We start from the raw sequence: 21,525 nt of genomic DNA, 5'->3' as shown, positions 1-21,525 counted from the left end.
TTGATTTGTAAAGTCTTGTCATCCCAACAGCGTCTAAATATTTCGATATTATGACTTTTATGGTGTATATTCGTTTCATTATTTGGATTATTCATCATGATTTGTTTCTAAACGTATACCTCTTAAATATTTCATTAAAACTTTTAGGTCCAAATTTAAAACAAAAAGAAATTTTGAAAATAAGGAAATGTTTCGTGTCTTGGAACACCGAAGAATTGTGCCCTAACTTACGGGGTTTTGATTCTCTCGTTGATTCTAAATAGCCAAATATCCTTTCGAGTTTTAAAAACACATGAAATTTCAATTAAAATTAAAGATAAACTTGCGCTCGGAAGTTCAAGGTATCGCGTCCTCTCGGAAGTTCAAGGTATCGCGTCCTAACTTACGGGATGTAATTCTCTAATGTCTCGAGACAAGGAAATCTTTAGCAATCGTTTTGATCCAATTCAAGCACTTTTAAACTCAACATTCATAAAAGGGATCGTATTTCAAAATTTATTTTAAAACTTTTCAATTTTCGACTTTGAGACACTAATTAATCAATTAGGTACCAATTTTGGGCGTTATGAGGGTGCTAACCCTTCCTTGTACGTAACCGACTCCCGAACTCGTTTTCTCAAATTTCGTAGACCAAAACACCGTTTTAATAAACTAAAACGTTTTATTAAAGCAAGGTGATCCGATCTCACCTAATAAAGATCGGTGGCGACTCCCGTTTTAATTTTCACTTACAAAACCAAAGTCGACCCATCCTTCAAAAAATGGTTTCGACAATAATAAAATAAATAAATCATATATGAAATTTTAAAAAATAACTCTTAATTTAAAGAAAATAAATTATCTAAAAAAGTTTCAAAATGAATGCATACATTTTGTTATTTTTTAATTTCATATATGATTTATTTATTTTATTATTTTTCATATGTAATTGTCTTATTCGCTACCTAAGTAATAAATTACATCTCATTAAAAATATTCCACATCGTTCCCGTTAAATTTTTTAACATTACTTTAATTAAATCATTAGAAAAGCGGTTTGAAAAAATAAAAAGATTGATGACAAAAAAGGCTCAAAAATACATTTATGATCATTTTGACAAAACATGTAAATATTAGTGATCAAATTTATCACTAAGCCTAAAAATAATAATAATATGTTTAGTTATTTCATAAACTCTAATATATCTCCATTAGGGACAAGACACATATTGTTATAAAAAGCTTAGAGTGTTAAAGCATGATTATCACTAACAACAAACCTAGCTAACCTTTTTCAACAACCTCTAGCTGACTTTAACAAACTGCTAACTAACATTAACAACTACTAACTAACAAATAACTACCTTAACAGTTAACCAACACCAGAAACTAATTAATACAAAGAATTAACACTCTACTTAATTAGCTATAGTTACTAATAAGGATGAAGCTAGCTTTTTTACTTGCTACTTTATCTACTAATAAGGTTTAGTCTTATCTTTGAAATTATTTTTTTATAACAAATAAGGATTTACTTGTATTTTTGCTGTTGGTTTTTACTTGTATTTTTGCACTCTTTTCATAGGCTTTATTGGAGAGTATTAAACAGTTATGATCGAGATTATTTGGGTTAGAATTATTTATTGGGGCTGAAATTATTTTTTATGCGAGAGTAGATTGGGTTTTCGTCAATAAGTAGTTGGATTAATTATTAAATAAACTATTCATTGAGTGAAGCTTCGAAAAGTTGGATTGAACAAACTTTGTGTGCTATCTCCTCCTTTACTCTATTTGTTGTTTGTCGTTGTTTATTGTCTTGTTCAAACTCGTGTCTAGACATCGAAATGATTGTTTATAATAATTTTTTAAAATTTTTTTATAAAATAATTTGTGTGGAAAGTAATAAGATAAAATGTATTTTATATCTTAAAAAGTAACATCACTTTTCTTTCCCCAAATTGGGTAAAATCAAAAACTGAGTAATTCAAGGGGAAGCAAGGAAATTCAACTTCCTTTACTTTCTCTTGCTTAAACAAAAGAAACTATCGAAACAAGGAAAAAGATGTTACTTTCCTTTCCTTTCCCTTGTTTTAGTGTTTGGATTGTCAACATTTTAGTTATTCTGTAATTTCAAAAATACCCTTTTATTTTATTATATTAATCAATATAATTTTAGTACTTAAAATAGTCGTGGCTTATGCGTATTCTCGTTTACTTCTCTATAAGATTACATTTTCCTACCCAACATTTTCAAAAACTAAGGTAGGTGCTTTATCTGTTCTTTTCTTTTTTTTCAATACCATTTTTTATGATTAAAAAATTAATTTCATAAATGGAAAAAATTTTGATCCATATTTTCAAGAATTACATTAATAATGAACCAGCAAATTTGATCTATATTTTTGTTGTTTAGAAGATTTGGATTTCACTTTAATGGGAGTTTATAAATGTGGTGGTGATTAGATTTTTATGAGGTGCCGAGTAAGAGACTTGAAAGATAATGAATTTTGTGTTTGGTAACTTAAGGTAAGTGATAAATAATGATTTTGGTTGAAAAAAAGTGGTGCGAGGAAAGTTTATAAAGACAGATTGAGATATGATGTATTGCAATTTGTGAGGGAAAACATAAATGAATAATAATTTTTATTAATTTTTAAAATTTTATTAAAAATTATAAAATAGGAAAATATAAAAATTTATACAATTTATTAAAATGATTAAATATTTTAAAATTGTTGCTTCTTTTATAAATTTTTAACATATTTTATCTTGTTTATAATTTATTTAAAATTTTATACAATCTCTAAAATCAATTAAGCCATATTCCAATGGCTCAACTGATTGTTACTTTCGATTAAGGGTTCGATTGATTGCACTTTTTAACGAAGGGCTCAATTGATTTTTTAAATTATTTTAGAGGAGCTTTTTTAGTACTTAGGCCTTCTAATATATTCTAAAACTAAATCATAAATGCGTTAAGAAAAGTGTATATCATCCTAAAAGTCTTTAATTTTTCTCTATTATATTTGGATAAATTACACCAAGGTCAATCAACAATTAATAAGTTTATATTTTGGTACTCAATTTTAAAAAGTTATAAATTGATCATTGAACTATTTGAAAGTTATCGTTTAAGTCACTAGGTCATTAAGTTGCTAACGGATGTCCGATAGTTATTAACTCGTTATTCATCATAGGGTAAACTACACATGTCACTCAATTAATAAGTTTATACTTTGGCCTCTCAATTTTAAAAAAAAATTTAAAAGTTAGTCACTGAACTATTCGATTGTTTTAGGATTTTAGGGGACCTTCTTCACAGTCGTATTCCAATAATCTCGCCATCTCCTAACCTTTTCCTCTAGAAAGGAAACAGACCAAACCAGAGGTCTTTCCCTCTTTTAGCTTTATGGTTTAACTTTCGTTGAAGCCTAAAACTTCGTTGATTTAAACTTGAAGCCCTAATCAAATGGTCACTTGACTTTGACATGTTCCTCTTCTCAATGAGACTTTAAAACTTATTTCGATTAAGCCTCCATTGCTTGGATCTCTCCGGCTAACTCTTGACTGAATCCGATACTTTGAGCCTCTTTGACCGAAGGGGAAATAGTAAGTGGGTTAAAAAGTAAAGGTTGACGAGTTGGTCAAGTTAGAGATGAGGCATGGGGTTAATAGTGACTTTGCTAAAGTTTGGGGCTTGAGTTGTTAATATTATTTAGATTATCAGATTAGGGAGTAATGATACAAAAATTGAGTGGCCAAAATATAAACTTACCAATAATTAGAATAATCAAATTATAAACTTACGGGCAGTTGAGACATCTAATAGCCACTTAACTTAAAAAATACCTTTCAAATAATTTAATTACTAATTTATGGCTTTTTTTTTTTTTTATAAATTGAGTCCTACCAATTGAGTGTGATGTATTTTTTCTTACATTTATTTCAAAATTAAATTAAATAACCAAATAGAAATCTATTGAATGTCAAAAACTACAATTTGCAGCAAAAACAGCATGATTATACTTAAGAGTTACAAATATCTAACAACTGGAACCTGTACGTGTCCAAAGATTGATGGACTGAATCTCTTATTTGTTGGCTTTAAGCCAATCGAGAATACCCTTTTCTGCTTCACTTAGCTGCTGCTCGTCCTTCCCTTTCAATGTCCCTTCAACGAATTCAAAGTAATCCTTGTAGTTTCGCCTGTAATAATTCTCCATTCTCTGCTAACCAAAAAAACTAAGAAGCAAATCATGGAGAAAATGGGCCATTTACTTAAATTATCCCAATTCAGAAGCATACCTCTTTGTCATTCTTGGCTTTGTTTTCCTCTGTTTTCTTCAAGTACTCTGTCAAATTTTTACTGTTTCGTTCAGTCTTTTTTAACATTACCAAACAAAAAAAGAAAAAAAACCAAAGGAACAAAAGAAAAGTGGGTACGGTACTTTTGAGAAGCTCGGTTCTGGAATCATTGAGTTGAGGAGCGGAAGCCACGGCGGATAAAATGAGACCTCTCCTTGCAATTCCGGTGTCACCAGCGTTTGCTGCGGCGGCTGTAATTGTTTTTGTATTGGTTGGTTTTGGTTTAGAAGTGGGGGATGGCGATTTGCCTTGTTTCCTATGAACTGCATGCACGTTTGAAGAAGCAAACTGGTTGACTGTTACAGTCAGTGCCATTAAAACACTTTGTGCTATTGAACCCATTGCACACCCTTACACCATTGTCTTCTTTCTTTTCTCTCAAGGAAGAAGGCAGCCACTCGTTCTGTTTTCAGGATATTGAGATAAAAGGATGAGGTTTCCTTGTGTTGTTTGGCTCTACGCCAGTCGGTTCATATTTACATCTTTCTCCTTGTTAAGACACTAAAGGACAAAAAGAAATGATGGAAGAAAGACACGTAAATTTGGATCAATGTACCCTTCATCTTTGCTAAAATGTTAATTCGCTTCAATATCAGTTGCAATTTGACGAAGAACTGGCACCATTTTATAAAAGAAGACGGTTGTTCGTACGGTTTTTTTTTTTTACCGATGTAACAGCAGGGACAACTCCGGCTATGGAATAAATTTTAAGTGCCTAGTCTAACCAAAAGAAAATTTGAAGTATTGTACTCAAACAAAAGGTATAATTTAAGTATCTCCTATTTAATTAAGTCTAAAAAAAGTCTTATGTAATTTTTACAGATTAATTTAATCTTTTTTATGGAAATTGTTTATTTTCTTATTTATCATGAAATTATACATTTTTACAATTAAGCAATTTTACACATTATTATTTATAATTAAGAATAAATCTTAGATATCATAAAACCAATTAATTATTATATTTGCATATAACATTATTATATATCATTAATTTACATAAAATTTTAATCGGTTACTTATTTGAATATGTAATAATTTAATCTTTGAAATGATATAACATTTTTGTATTTGGAAATAAAATAGAATTATTTTGATATGAAATGATTTATAAATTTATAGATTATTTATTTTATTAAATACTGTCAATATCAATTATATTTTTTGAAAATTTCTATTGTTGTACTGATTATTTGAAATATGTATAACTATCCACCTAAACTCATTAATATAAATATGATAAATACATAAACACAGATTTTTGTCAAAAGGATGAAAAGTATTATGCCCCTCTGACTTTAAAATGCTTTGGAGCCTCACTTTACTTATTCTCACCATGAAGAAGTCAATTTCAAACATCAATCTCTTTCTCTAAGAGAAAAATATTTGCTAACTGGTTTTTTACTTGATCATTCTAATTTTAAAAAATTTATAAAATAATTACTGAATTATTCAAAAAAATTCAACTTAAAAAGTCATTAAATTATGTTTTGATCATTATTAGTAAACTCTTTGTTTGTCTGATTCTTTCCAAAAAAAAACCTTTGTTTCCTGTTCTAATATTACTTGGTCTCCATTAATATCTTTCTTTATTGCAGTAGTAGCTGAAGTTTGATGATTTCAAGTAGTTTACAACACGCTAATTACCGTTTCAATTAAACGACCTTTGAGTCGAAGTTACTTCCAAGAAATGTCCATATGGTAATCAAATTCCCAACACCACCTTTATATAAACCCTCTTCATTTCCTCCTCGTTTAATTGCTTCAACAGTACAAGCAATTTGTTCATTGCCGATACTATCTTTGTTTTACGATTGACTTTATCATTGGCGACACGGTTGAAAACTAATACAGGAACGGCAGGTTTAAAAAAATGAGAAGCAAAGGTTGCAAAACAAACAAGCGAGGCAAGTTGATGAAAACAGCGCGTCTACCCATCAGAATTTTATGCAAGGCAAGAGACATGTACATCAAGAATATGGTTGATTGTTCTGGCAGGCTTGGTTACGGTGAAGGGATAGTTTGTCATACTCCTCCTGAAGCTCCACGCTTGCCTAAGAGCTTTAGTGTCGGTTCTTCTGTGGCAAACAACGGTGAAGAGTTTAGACAATTTCTACGGGTGACAGCTAAGCATGGCATAGATGGTAAAGTAGAGCAGAAGATGCAACAAAAACAACACTCAAGGGTGAATGGAAGAACCATGGGAACAGAAGCTATCATGGGAAGGAGAAGCTATAGTGTCGGGATTGGAAAGATTGGGAGAATTGATGAGGACAAACCTTGTTCCTTTGAGGAAGATGAAATTTCTGCTATGGCAGATCTGATGTATCCACGTAGAAGGAATCTGATAGTGTATCTCTAGAGAAGGACAATTAATACATGTGTGCGTGTGTGTGTGTGTGTGTGTGTGTGTGAAAGACTGATTAGATTGAGTATTTTGGATTAAATCAATCCATTTCTTAAATGGAATTGGCTTCTCTATATTCATACACATATACACAAAAAGAAAAAAGTGTGAAAAAAGGTGTAAAACTAATAAATTATCACAGAGAGCATGGTCAAGTTTAAATGAAATGAGCTGCAGCCATTCCCTTTCTGAGAGTGAAAAAAAACATTAACCCTTGTACAAATTTATAAAAATATGCTTGATTAGGAATGGAAGGCAAATGACAATTACCAATGTACTTGACATCTCTGCTAAAAAGAAGCAAGTACTCTTCCTTGTTCCCTCTACCGGCCACTGTCAGCAGTATCTTCATCATATTAAGAAGACACTAAGGTTACTGAGATGATATAGATGTTGCAGCACCAATGCAAGAGACAAAAAAATAAGAACTACCTCTATCTGCATAAGTCCTTAAGAGTTACTGATTTGCTGAGAGCCAGACCATAGAGTAAGGGTTGCCAAAATAGCTATAGTTGCAGTTTCAACACGCAAACGATGAGGGCCAAGACCAACAGCTGTAGCTCCTGCTTCTGTAATCAAATCCACCTCTTTCTCTGTAAAGTCTGAAGCATCAGAACCACAAGTCATACTAATTGTCTTTACACTTCCAAAAATAAAGCAGAAAGTAGAAGCCCTCAATTATTGATGCCAGTGTCATCTCAACCAATCTAAACTTAAATTAGTAGGATATAAGAAAGTACAACTTTATTTTCTATTTATCATATTTATACAGAGAATCAATTTGAATGCCAGCTTCCTCCCATAGATGACATTCACACTTGCAAATGCAGCAAAAGTATTGGACTAATATAATGTGCATACTAAATTACTAACCCCCTTCTGGTCCGACTATTATCAGCCCACTAGGTTCCTTTGTTGTTGCAGTCAATGCACTAACTAGAGGAGTACCTTCTGCTATGGCTATAAAAGACTGCTTCGACTTGGCAACCTATAAAGCAAAAGGAGTGGAGAAAATGCATTTTAAGGGTAAGATATAGGAGGATGTAAAAAAAGAAATTACACCAACCCCGAATACAACAATGCGAAGCATATATATAAAAACAGCTATCTTTAAGGAACTAGAATCAGTAATCACTCGTAAACTTGTGGTGCTTGCTAAAAAAGCTATATGGTGAAAATCTGCAAACCAGCATCAGAAAAATAAAACCTTTCAAATGAAGTAACTAAAGCTTTAAGTATAACAAAGGAAGAACTCACAAGAGGTATAAGATTATCAATCTTCATGGGATGATTCAGTTTCATTTCATGCAACCGTTGGCCTACAAGAAGAAGAAATCACAATACATACAAGGTAGAAAACATCAACATTCACAAGAGTATTTCATGCAACCGTTGGCCTACAAGAAGAAGAAATCACAATACATACAAGGCAGAAAACATCAACATTCACAAGAGTATTGAACACCTAAAGTAATAACTAACAACAGATAAAAAGAAAGAAACTAAAATGCAATGAAAGACGAGAAAAAGACACAACACCGCAATATATCCCAACTAGACCTCCACTGAAGCAAATATTAACTTCAAACATGAAAATAAAATGTAAAGTTAACAGAAAACATGTAGTAATTACAAGTAAAATCAAACATACATTGTTTAGCTGCTGCTAAAATGACACGCTGCAATCTCTCCACCCGATTGTCAGAGATGGTAGAAGAACGTTGAGTGAGCAAAGGTGTTACACTACTAGCTCCCAGTTCCTAGAATGTAGAGAACAAAATATTATTAGTGAAAAAAAGTAACACAATTACACAACCAACATAAAAAGAAATATACATGTATGTAGAAATGTTTGTATTTCCATGAGACATACAGTACACTTCTCAACAAGCCAATCAGCTCGACCACCCTTCAGTGAACCTAAACAGGAAATGATTTAGCAAATGAACCACTTTTTTGTAACTTCCATTTTTGTTATTGTAACTCGATAACTTACCAAAAGCAGCAAATATATGCCACTGTGGGGTCTGTGGAAGAACAAGCTTTGGATCTTCCAAAGCCACAAAATCAATAGAGGAACGGTCAATGTTTTGTATGAACCCTTCTACTAGACCGCCTTTCCCATTGAAGAGCTCTACCCTGTATAGTTATACGCCAGAATTCAACAAATACATATTAAAAGAACTCCACCAAAACCCAGAGTTTCTATAAGCTTAGTACATAAAATGAAAAAAAAAAACACAGTTACAAATTTGGATGAAAAATGAAATTGTTTCATGGAATGATGACAAGCAGTACCTGTCGTCAGTTTTCAATCTTAAAACTTTAGTCATATGCCAAAATTCATCTCCTTGAACGCGAATAACACCGCCCTGCATTTATAAATTTGCAAACAATTGGAAAAAAGATTTCGAGTGGTGGTTAAGAGATGAATACTTGAATAAAGAGAAGATTTTGCCTTGGAAGAAGGAAGAGTTTCAGAGAAGAAGCGAGGCAGGCCACCGCGAGACTGGTTGGAGTAATCAGAAGGAGGAATAGACGAGAGTGCTCTCCAGTTAATTGGTTTAGTAAGCCAAGGACGCTTCACCAGCACTGTGCTTCGAGGTCGTAAAGGTCCTAAGCTTTGCATTTCCTAGCAACAAAAAAGAAAACCCTTCAGGCTCCGTTTGGTTTCTCGGAAACTCGATTTCTTTCTCTTTTTTTCCTCGAAAAAACGAGCAGGGATAGGCAATTCACTTTTTCTGGGTTTTGGCTTTTGGGTTTTCAGATGTAGCAGTAAAACTAAACAATAGCAATACGGTGCCGTTTTCCTTTGCATGGGAGGGTTTAGGCGTTGCACAGTAAATGCTCACGAAAATGCCAGAGCCAAGTTACGTAGAAGTAGAGTAACAGTGATACACTACTCTTCCTTTCACTTTTCCATGCTTTATTTTTCATAAAAATGTGATATATTTTCGAAGGATCGAAACCTTTTAAAAAATAAAATGAACAATCATCACATCACATATATTAAATATTTGTATTAATGGCTAAAAATTATTATATACCTTGTACAAAAAAAATATCAAAATTTCTAACCGAAGTGTTAGAACTTTGGTATACACTTTTTTTTTTCCGGAGCGTCCCATAGATTTTTCGAAAAATGCTAAAGAAAGTGGTTAGTTAAACTATTGATAAACTACACTTATTGTCACTAAATTATTAGTAAGTTTACATTTCGTTCATTCAATTTTAAAAAGTTACAAAAATGACCACTAAACTATTCTTTATTTAAATCATTGAGCTATTATTTCTTTTAAAAAAAATCTAGCTAGTGAGCTTCATGTGACGATTCGACAATCAGTACGATGGATCAATATACATCTACAAGTAGAAGAACATATTCAAATCCAAGTTGATATGATAATCAGTATTAGAGATTGGAAAAGAAAGTTGTTTGGATTTTAGTTTGCGAATTTGTGAAATTCAAAACTGTTTCATGAAAAAAAAATTGTAGAAAAAAAGGGGAAGAAGAGCTTTTGATTATTACAAGCAGTGCAAACAGCGAAGGTCATATAACAACGATTTTAATAGCTTAATGAATTAAATGAAAACTATTGAATAGTTCAATAACCATTTTGTAACTTTTTGAAGTTGAGAGACCAAAATGTAAATTTACTAATAGCTTAGTGACCTTAAATAGAATTTAGCCTTAAACTATTACATATTTTATAAAGTAACTACACACAAGGTCACTAAACTATTAGTAAGTTTACATTTTGGTCACTTAACTTCAAAAGGCTACAAAATGGTCATTAAACTATTTGAAAGTTTTCATTTAAGTCAGTGAATTATTCAAAAGTTTCCATTTAAGTTTATGGGCTATTAAGTTTTTTTTTTTTTAAGTTCGGCTAGCGAGCTCCAAGCGACGATTCGAATGTCATATGGTGAATCAGTATCTATCCACAAGTAAAAGAAAATATCTTAGATCCAAGTAGATCGGACGGCCAGTATCACAGATCGGAGAAGAAAGTTGTTTAGATTTTGATTGGCAGATTCGTGATATTCAAAGTTATTTCATAAAAAAAATCTAAATTGTAGAAGAAAAGGGAATGAGAGCTTTCGAGTGGTGCAAGCAATGTGAATACAGATGGCCATTTAGCAACAATTTTAACATCTCAGTGATTTAAATGAAAACTTCTGAATAATTCAATGACTATTCTATAATTTTTCAAAGTTAAAAAACCAAAACGTAAATCTACTAATAATTTAATGACATTGTATGAAATTTACCCTATTTAATATTTGAAAAAGGGTTCACCTTCCCTTAAAAGAGTAGTAAAAAAGGGAAATCAAATGGGTTAACCGTCGTTATAACAAATTAGCCGATTTTCTTTGTAATTGGTCTCTTTCTAAGAGTTGTAACTTAAACTTTGACATGAATTATCCTAACAATATCCATAACTTTATTATTTTGGATGCAATTTAATATGAGATAGTAACATTCGAATTTTTTTTTATATATATAAAAATGAAAGTAGTAGGAAAGTGAAGAACAACCAAAGTGAATTTAATTTATCTTTATATTTCTCAATGATTAGTACAAGAGAATTTATACATAGATGACATACCTATACAAGGAAAGAAAAATTATGTCAACATATTCACTAACGTATTAATAGCGGTATCGTTTCTATTTTGGTATTGATACATATCAATATCGATTTTTTTATGTATTATTTTAAATTTATCGATACTTTTAAATATTTTTCATATATTTATAGTTTAATTTTTAATTACGAGATATATTATATAACTATTTAAATATTTTCTGCGTATACATTTATAGTTTATTTTTAGTTTGTTAATAAATTATTTATTATTTTGCTGAAAAATAAATTATATATTATATATACAGAAAAATAAATTATATATTATATAACATTTATATAAGTATATATACTAGTTTTCTTACTTGTACAATGTGCAGATTGATTGTATAATTAATTAAAATATATTATTTTCTCTATTAAAAATATGATAAGAATTTTATAACGTTGTTTAAGGTTTTTTTTTTTACCTTAATAATCTAAAAAAATAATTAAATATCAAAATGGGTCACCTTACAAATTAATTACCGAAATTGATTATTTGTTATGATATTTTTCGGTACCACCTGATTGGTTGGCGGCACCACATGAATTTTTTAAAAAAAAAATATTGGTGCCATCAAACACATTGGCGGCACCAGACTACAATATAATTAGTTATTATATTTATCATATTACAAAATGTTTATTTTAGTTTGGTTAATAGGATGTGTAGTTTTTAACCACGTGGTTGTGAGATCAATTCCCACAAATAATAAAAACGTGCTACAAGAACGGAGAAAAGTAAATTCATTATTTTATGTACATATTGAAGCAAATTAAATCTATACATAATTATAGCTAAATAAAATAATATTGAAGAATTAGCTTTTGTTTATTAATTATTAAATGAACATTAATGTTCTGGAAAATGCGATCAAGACGATAAAGGAGTTACATAAAACAAACAAGGGTATGGAAATTACAAAGGAGATTTAATCTGAAATTTGAAAAGTCAGCCACTTCTTTTTTATATTTTAATTTGGGTAAATTATACAAATGGTCATTGAATTATGTCCGTATTCCTATTTTGATTACCTAATTTTAAAAATTTTCGATTTAGGTACTAACATTTCAATTGTTCCTATTTTAGTCATTCGTCGTTAAATTGATAATAGGAAGTCTTTTTCTAACTAGTATAATAATATACTTAGTCATCAATACTTATATATTCTATCAATTTGATCCTAATTCTAAATAATTCAATAAATTTAACCCTTCTCATTTGCAAGTTCTATCAATTTGATCCTCAAAATTCCTAACCAAAGCTTTTAGCTCTTAAAACAAAGGCATTTCTCATCTATAAATTTGTAAAACTCAAAATAATAATAATAATAATAATAATAATAATAATAATAACTTCTCTCAACTGACGAGCCATTTTTCGAGCCAAAGAAATTGAGAAAACCTTTAAAAAGACCACTTTAGATTTACTTTTGTCGTTAACCGTATGATATTTCCTTCAAGATACATAGAAATAGTCTTCGAAGTTAGTCATTGTAATTGGAAATTAAATCTAGAGTTAGAAAATATGAATTTGAAGAATCCAATTGTTCAATCAATAATTATATAAGAAAAATTATGAACATTTAATTTTTCATAAGAAAAAATATGAAAGAATTAATTGAATTTTCTTTTGTTACATTGGTAATGATTTTTTCAATTTTATAACCCGATTAAAAGTTTATTATGTGTTCTATTTATTTTTAATATTTAAATCCATAATAAACAATACTTATCGTTAATAATCTGATTTAGTGACAAATCATTTACCAAATTAATAAAAAACTAAAATAATGCTAGTTAGAGTGAAAAATAATATTTTACAAATATTAATCATTTATATAACTTTATTATATATTATATTTTTAAAATTTTTATTTTATATTATTTTAATGGTGTTTTATTAATCTCTAATAATAACTTCTTTAAAAAAACAAAAAGGATTATATCTTGAATTGGATAATTTCAACCATAAATAAAACAATTAATAGATGTGTAATGTATTTATTTTAAAAGTGAAAGCTTTAGTTAGAAAATTTGAGGATCAAATTAAAAGAGTTTGTAAATGTGAAGAGTTAAATTTATTGAATTATTTAGAATTAAGATCAATTCGATAGAATATGTAAGGATTGAGGGCCAAATGTGTTATTATACCAGTTAGAAAAAGGTTTTTTGTTATCAATTTAATAGCGGATGACCAAAACAGGAACAAATTCAAACATTAGTGCCTAAATTGAATTTTTTTCAAGTTTGGTGACCAAAACAGAAACACGGGTATCTGACATGACAGTCGGCAATTAAAAGGAAATATTTTCTCAATTTTTGTTATAGCTATTGCATTACAAGCAAACTATTAGATCGACTATTGTGTCATCGATTTATCGTAATAAAAAATCAACGCGTATCAATCAATCAACTTTGTTGAATAAGTAATATTAATAATATTAAATTATAAGATTCACCAATTTGAATTAGCATGTACAATATGTTGGAATTTACATCATGTTTTCGAAAACGTAAGAAATCAAAGTATCTTGGTCCTTTCTTATGAGTTGATCCCGAAGGAAATTGATTAGAAAATTTCTGGTAAATCGTTGATTCATCTGGTGTTTAACTATATTTATTTACAAGTTTACTAGATTGAAATTTTATGATGTTAAAAAATTTATAGATCCGATGTCACATTCAGTAAAAATTTATGATACATGTATTGGGTGTACTCAATGTATCCGAGTCTGCCTCACCGATGTGTTAGAAATGATACCTTGAGATGGATGTAAAGCTAAGCAAATTGCTTCCGCTTCAAGAACAGAAGATTGTGTTGGTTGTAAGATATGTGAGTCCGCTTGTCCAACGGATTTCTTGAGCTTTCGAGTTTATTTATGGCATGAAACAACTCGAACTATAGGTCTAGCTTATTGATACGGTCCAGAAAACCCTAGTTGAATATATTTTGAATCCATTTGATTTTTTTTACTGAAAAAGCCCATGCTCAAAAATCATTTCAAACTAAAATTTTAGGTTAAATTATACTATTGGTCCAATATTTTTTCGTTTTGAGCAATTTAATTTTTTTTCTTTTATGTTCTTTTAACTTTCTTTTTTTTTTCATTCTCTTTTGCTTCTTTCTCTGTTTTCCTCCCTTCTTCATCTCTTTTAATATAGTTTTTCTATATTTTCCTTTTGTTAAAATTTTTTTATGTTTATGAAAAAAGAAAAGACGAAAACTGAAACCAAAATAAAACTTGTTTCGCATGTTCTCACCCCACAAGTACAAACTCTCATCATCTATCATAGTTTTAACGAACTAATTTGGATCTCGATCTCAATGACCTAGTCCCCAAGCTTGCCTCATTCGAAGACCTCGTCAGTCATGACTTATGGTAGTCCACCCTCAACAAAGCTTCCTGAGCCCTTTCCTTTAACCTCCTAACCAACCCCCACGACCAACTTATTTATCTTACCTACAACATTCTTGCCCTCTTGAAACTACATTATTTTACAAATTCTTCAAATGAGCTCTACACGCTCAATGACTAAAATGACCACCATACGAAACTTACTCCCAACTTTACCCAAACCAATTTGGTTCCGTACTCCCTTTTTCTCTTCGGTTCATACATGCTCTGCTTCAAATAAAGCTTGCTTGTGATATTCAAGAAAGTTTAGATCAATTTTATCATTTGCTTAATTTTATTCATTAGAAAATAAAAGAAAATGAAAGAAATAATCTATACGATTTTGTAAAAGTTTAGAAATGGAAAAAAAATTGTTTTGAATATAAAGAATTCAACTTATGTTTAGATTTGCTTAAGGATGTGGTTTTTTATATTGATTAGTTAGATCCAGTTTTATTTTTAAAATTAGGTTATATTCAAGTCGAGATTTAATTAAAAATGATTAATATTCGGTTTTGAGTGAAATTCAATTTAGGAATCATGTGAAAGAAATAAGGACTTGATTTATTTGTTGGGCAAATATTTTGTTTCTGCATTGAAGAATATGAGGAGAGAGAAAAATAAAAGGAAAGAAAAAAAGGAAAATAAAGAAATAAAAAGAAAAAATTAAATTGTTGAAAAATAAAAGTATATAGACTAGTTTTAGCAAATGAAAAACATAGAAAAATTACGTTAAAAGAAATGAAAAAGGAGGAAAATAGCGGAGAAAGAGAAGAGAATGGAAGATAAAGAAAAAAAAGTTCAAAGAAAACAAATAAAATTACTCAAAACGAAAAAAATATAGGGACCAATTGTATAATTTAACCTAAAATTTTTATTTGAAACGATGATTTAATTTGTCATGTCAACTTAATGTTACATTACTAACGATAATTAATTCTCAATGATTAAAATGTTACAATACGATAATGTAAGTAATTAAAACGTAACATTTTAAGCATTAATAAAATCATTAATAAAATAAAATAATTAATAAAATATTTTTAACTTTGATTCTTTTATTAGGTTAGATATAAATTTCAAATGGACTCTTGAGTTATCATATAGATAACTATAAAATTTAAATACAGCAGTCAAACATCTTAAAAAGTAAAAATTAATCATATAAATAAAATACCTAATCAATAAAATAATATTTTAGAATGTTCTAATAATACATATCTTAATCAACTCATAAGTTAACATCTTTTAAAAACATCATTTAAAAATTAAATAAAATAGTTGAAAACTTTTAAAAGATAAAATACTTAAAATCTTCTAAATTAAAAAAAATAATTAATAAAATAAAACAATTTAATTTAATTTTCTAGGTCAAATACCATACTCAACAATCCAATTAGAAACACCAAGCAATAATAAATTAACAATTAATCTTTTTATTTTACTTTCAGTCAAATTAAATATGAATCTTATAAGATAACATATAAATAATTCTTTTTAAATACCATAAAAAGTAAAATAAATTATTAAAACTTAAAATTTAAAGTAAAAACTAAAAAGTAGTAATTTAGGTAAAAAAAAAAGTCATGTATTTAGCGAGTAATGTGTTTTTCATGTTTGTTGTAACACCCCCTACCAGTATTCCGAGCCAAGAATAGGGTACGAGGCATTACCGAACTTAATATGATCAATCATGTAAAAATCAGCCATAATTTTTTTTCTAAATTAAAAACTTTCATACATATGTTTAACGTCCTTTATATGGGCCTATGGGGCCCAAAATATACATTCAGGGTGGTTCGGGACCAAACCGTAAGCATATGAAACTTTTGCAACATTTAGAAAATCTTCACACTTTGGAGAGTCACACGCCCGTGTTTTCAACCCGTGTAACTCTCTGTTTATAACTTCATCACCCTTGTCAGTCGTACACTTCATATAAATAACAAGAAACGTGTATGGGCTCATTTCTCATTAAATTTCTCATATATATACACAATTTCACGTTTTGTAATCATACAACATATGTCAGCCATAGCTCTGTAATCTAAATATATTTTTATAACAACTTATCTTGATTTCATACTGTTTCATATTTAAGCTTAAATAACCAAAGTATTTGAAATATCATCTTTATGCAAATAGTACACATGAGGTATATAATTCCATAATTATGAATAAACACATTTATCAAACATTTTCCATATTCATATACCAATGTCTCATGTCTCCATATATCAATAACCGTCATTTTCATGAGTTCCGAGTTCAATTTCATAATTATTTGTCTCGTGTTCAATTTATTCCATGTCGGAACTTTATTCATTAATACGTTTGAATTATCAATACATATGGACAGTACATTTGTAACACCCCTAACCCGTATCCGCTGCCAGAACAGGGTTTCGGAGCATTATTACCATTTACAGATCACTAAAAAAAATTTAAATACTTACCGATTCAATGCATCATATAAATAAATATATTACCATTCAATCAACAGTTTGACAGTTGTATAAGCATCAAACAGCAACATTGTTAGTATACTTGCACATATCTCATATAAATTCAACATCGATATATCTATTTTCTCGACATATCGCACTTGAGTTTAATAATAGTCTCAATTACATAATTTCCTTGTATCAACATATCAAAGATAATCATATATGTACATGTCATGAAATATATCATGCTCTTACCGTTTCTTCATAAGCATTTATCATTCATTTCATTATATCAATATTTCATGCTTCATCATTTCCATATATTTTATGTATATTTATTCGGTAATAGCTTATATCAAACTTAACATAAATTATATTTCATGTACTTATACTTATTTCGCTTATCTATCTTCATAATTATTTCATATAACCATTCGTCATCCGATACATATTACACGAATATCAATTGTTCAACAGATGCTAGAGCGTCTCCCATCCACGGTCTTATTTATCTTTGACATGATGCCATAGTGTCTTTCAACTATGGTCTTACTCATTTTTCGTCATGTTGCCATGGTATCTTTCAACCATGGTCTTGTTCATTTCATATCACGTTGCCATGGTATCTTTCAACCATGGTCTTACACATTTCATATCAGTTGCCATGGTATCTTTCAACCATGGTCTTACACATTTTATATCGAGTTGCCATAAATTATTACTTTCATTTAACATAAAAAATTTATTATTTATTACCAAATTTCCTAAATATTAATTTATTAAAAAATTTATTTTTTTTAAATCCAAATTTTTTTATTCACAAAAATCATATTTTCCCCTCCTATTAAAATAATTTTTTTAACTTAATTTTAAAATACTATTTCAATTAAAATTTATTTGTTCATTTTTAACCTTCCTTAAATTCTTATAATTTTTAAATATAAAATACATTTTTTTTTTTTTTTTAAAAGGGACATTCTAATTAAATTAATTTTTTGAATATTATCTTTTTTTATATTAAATTGTTTAATCCATTTATATCTACCTTTTTTTTCTTTTTTTTTAAAGCTAAAAATTTCTTAAAAATAAATAATTCTTTTTTCATTATTTTCCTTTTACATTACCCTCTATTTTTGGAATTTTTTGGAAAGATTTTGAAAGCAATAAAAAAATTTTTCTTCTTTGAAGAATTTTTCTAAAAAAAAAATAAAATTGTAACACCCCTAACCCGTATCCACGCCGTAATGTGGTTTGAGCATTATTACCATTTACGATCACTAAAAAATTTAAATACTTACCGATTCAATGCATCATATAAATAAATATATTACCATTCAATCAACAGTTTGACAGTTGTATAAGCATCAAACAAGAACATTGTTAGTATACTTGCACATATCTCATATAAATTCAACATCGATATATCTATTTTCTCGACATATCGCACTTGAGTTTAATAATAGTCTCAATTACATAATTTCCTTGTATCAACATATCAAAGATAATCATATATGTACATGTCATGAAATATATCATGCTCTTACCGCTTCTTCATAAGCATTTATCATTCATTTCATTATATCAATATTTCATGCTTCATCATTTCCATATATTTTATGTATATTTATTCCGTAATAGCTTATATCAAACTTAACATAAATTATATTTCATGTACTTATACTTATTTCGCTTATCTATCTTCATAATTATTTCATATAACCATTCGTCATCCGATACATATTACCGAATATCAATTGTTCAATGAGATGCTAGAGCGTCTCCCATCCACGGTCTTATTTATCTTTGACATGATGCCATAGTGTCTTTCAACTATGGTCTTACTCATTTTCTGTCATGTTGCCATGGTATCTTTCAACCATGGTCTTGTTCATTTCATATCACGCTGCCATGGTATCTTTCAACCATGGTCTTACACATTTCATATCAGTTGCCATGGTATCTTTCAACCATGGTCTTACACATTTTATATCAGTTGCCATGGTATCTTTCAACCATGGTCTTACACATTTCATATCGAGAGCACACTCATGAACCTCATCCTTGCAGCGGGATTACCAGTCAAAGCTAAATCTCGCAATATAAACTCATAGAGTATTGTCTGGATTACCACCCAAAGCTAAATCCCGCAACGACAATTACTCTAATGAGCTTGGATCCGAATTACTACCCAAAGCTAAATTCAGACCTAATTCGGATTACCCATCCGGCTAAATCCATTTTACACATATTCTTCGGAGGGCTATATCAGATAGGATCACCCGTCCTGCTAGATCCTTTTACCGTCAATTTCCTTTTCGAGATCCATCGAATTTTCCTTTCATTCAACCGGATTTCTTCCCATTTTATCAAATATATCAATGTTTTATAAATTTTCATACAATGAACATTCAAATCATATTCACATCAATAACATACAATCTCAAGCATTTCGAATATAATTCAAGTTTACTAACTTACCTCATTGATTGCTCGTGTTTATTATTTCATTATTCGATATATTTTCTTTCCATGATCAAGTCTCGTATTTGTGTCGTCCGGATCTTTATAAATAAATTTGATCATCATTTTCATTCATTTCATATTCTAATACATTTAATTAATGCTCTAGGCAAAATTACCATTTTGCCCCTAAACTTTTAATTAATGACGATTTCATCCTTAGGGACGTGAAAGTAAAATTCTTGCAATTTAATCCTTATTTCCAACTATTATTCTCATATATATTGATAACAGTCCATGAATTCTATAAAATATCAAAATTTTCTATAATTTCAACACTTTTCAATTTAATCCCTAAAACATGTTTTCCCCGATCTTGAACTAAATTGATAATTTCGTTAAATTTTGTAATTTAAATAATAAAATAATCTATTTTATGCAATTTAGTCATTTCTACATTTTACAAAATTGCCCATAAAATTTTACTTTTATTCAATTTAGTCCCTGAGCCTAAAACATGCAAATTAGCCATGCTAGATGAATATTCATACATATTTTTCTCCTCCTCCTCTCCATTCCACATCCTTAATTTATATAACATACAACAAGTAACATTATCAATAATTTCACTATTTACTTATATGTACATTTAAAACTGTCCATTTGCGTCATAGTCACTAAATTATTTATATATTAAGATACAGAACTCGAAATTAAGATCCGTTAATTTTTCCTGAAACTAGACTCACATGTATTCTTATAATAAAATTTTCAGAATTTTTGGTTTAGCCAATTAGTACAGTTTATTCATTAAAGTCACCCCTGTTCTGCTGTCTGACAGTTCTGACCCTTCTTCACTAAAAATTAGTTATCTCCTTTTACAGAATTCAAATGATGTTCTAGTTTGTTTCTAATAAAACTATACTCATTCAGAATTCTATAAATATAAATTTAAGCCTCTAATTATTTTTCTTCATTTTTTTATTATTTTTCAAAGTCTGAACAGGGGAACCCGAATTCATTCTGACCTTGTCTCACAAAATTCATTATATATCAAAATTTACAAATTCATTGCTTACACTGTTTCTTCTATGAGAAACTAGACTCATTAAGATTTAATTCCATATTTTTTTCATCTTCTAATTCAATTTATAAAATTTATGGTGATTTTTCAAAGTTAGACTACTGCTGCTGTCCATAACTGTTTTAGTGCAAGATATTAATTACCATGTTATAACACCCTTATTTTCTTTTTCTACACCATTTCTCATCACTTTCTCTTATTTTCTCTTCACTAACATATCAAGAACATAGGACCTTATGTAATAAAACTCTACTATAACATTATTTCCATGATTTATCAACAATAACAAACTTAAAAACATATTGAAATCTTGATGTACTTACCTTATTCTCTTGATACCAATCTTTAACTTGATTTTCTCTCCTCCAGCTTCTATTTCTTGAATCCAACTTGATATTCTAACTCCCCATGTTCTCCTTAACATTTTTTCTCTTGGTAGCTATGGAAATTCATTTGATTTTGGGTGAAAATGGTGAATTTTGGTAAAAGGACTAAATTGTAAAGAAAGTAAAACTTTCTTTCTTCCTCTCTTTCTCTCACGTTAGTTTGCATGGAAAGGAAAGATGATGAAAATTCTTCATCTTTCTTTCCTTATATACTAAATAAATAATAATAAAATAATATTAAATATCTCATAAAATATTAATAAAATAATATTTATCTAATTAATTAATTTAAAATATCATTAACATAATCATTACATTCTAGAATTCTCTCTCTTACTAATTGACCATTTTGCCCTTCATGATCTTTT

The 21,525-nt window shown here is 29.1% G+C and overlaps 3 protein-coding genes across 7 annotated transcripts; 1 reads left to right on the top strand and 2 right to left on the bottom strand.

Annotated features, from left to right (window-relative positions):
* Nucleotides 1-3,839: 3,839 nt before the first annotated feature.
* Nucleotides 3,840-5,056, bottom strand: LOC108478356 (uncharacterized). 2 transcript variants are annotated; one of them, XM_017780808.2, is made up of 3 exons: nucleotides 4,428-5,056; nucleotides 4,285-4,331; nucleotides 3,840-4,205 (listed from the first exon to the last, which is right to left on the bottom strand). In XM_017780808.2, the coding sequence occupies exons 1-3, from the start codon at nucleotides 4,684-4,686 to the stop codon at nucleotides 4,071-4,073; spliced, it is 441 nt and encodes a 146-aa protein (XP_017636297.1). In that variant the 5' UTR covers nucleotides 4,687-5,056; the 3' UTR covers nucleotides 3,840-4,070. The 2 variants fall into 2 exon arrangements, with proteins under 2 accessions (XP_017636297.1, XP_017636298.1); XM_017780809.2 differs by having other exon boundaries at nucleotides 4,146-4,221.
* A 1,012-nt stretch (nucleotides 5,057-6,068) lies between these two features.
* On the bottom strand, nucleotides 6,069-9,634 carry LOC108477253 (uncharacterized). 4 transcript variants are annotated; one of them, XM_053022569.1, is made up of 11 exons: nucleotides 9,210-9,633; nucleotides 9,050-9,123; nucleotides 8,748-8,890; nucleotides 8,625-8,671; nucleotides 8,403-8,511; nucleotides 8,009-8,070; nucleotides 7,625-7,739; nucleotides 7,184-7,353; nucleotides 7,022-7,097; nucleotides 6,624-6,939; nucleotides 6,069-6,422 (listed from the first exon to the last, which is right to left on the bottom strand). In XM_053022569.1, the coding sequence occupies exons 1-8, from the start codon at nucleotides 9,378-9,380 to the stop codon at nucleotides 7,202-7,204; spliced, it is 873 nt and encodes a 290-aa protein (XP_052878529.1). In that variant the 5' UTR covers nucleotides 9,381-9,633; the 3' UTR covers nucleotides 6,069-6,422; nucleotides 6,624-6,939; nucleotides 7,022-7,097; nucleotides 7,184-7,201. The 4 variants fall into 4 exon arrangements, with proteins under 4 accessions (XP_052878529.1, XP_017635235.1, XP_052878528.1 ...); XM_017779746.2 differs by having other exon boundaries at nucleotides 6,624-7,097; nucleotides 7,184-7,344; nucleotides 9,210-9,634; XM_053022568.1 differs by having other exon boundaries at nucleotides 6,624-7,097.
* On the top strand, nucleotides 6,218-6,825 carry LOC108477254 (uncharacterized). The gene has a single exon (XM_017779748.2). The coding sequence runs from the start codon at nucleotides 6,218-6,220 to the stop codon at nucleotides 6,704-6,706; it is 489 nt and encodes a 162-aa protein (XP_017635237.1). The 3' UTR covers nucleotides 6,707-6,825.
* Nucleotides 9,635-21,525: the final 11,891 nt, after the last annotated feature.

This window comes from Gossypium arboreum, chromosome 12 (genome assembly GCF_025698485.1).
Source record: "Gossypium arboreum isolate Shixiya-1 chromosome 12, ASM2569848v2, whole genome shotgun sequence".
Taxonomy (NCBI): domain Eukaryota; kingdom Viridiplantae; phylum Streptophyta; class Magnoliopsida; order Malvales; family Malvaceae; genus Gossypium; species Gossypium arboreum.
The sequence above is the reverse complement of the archived record's forward strand: the minus strand, read 5'-3'. Positions and strand labels throughout refer to the sequence as shown.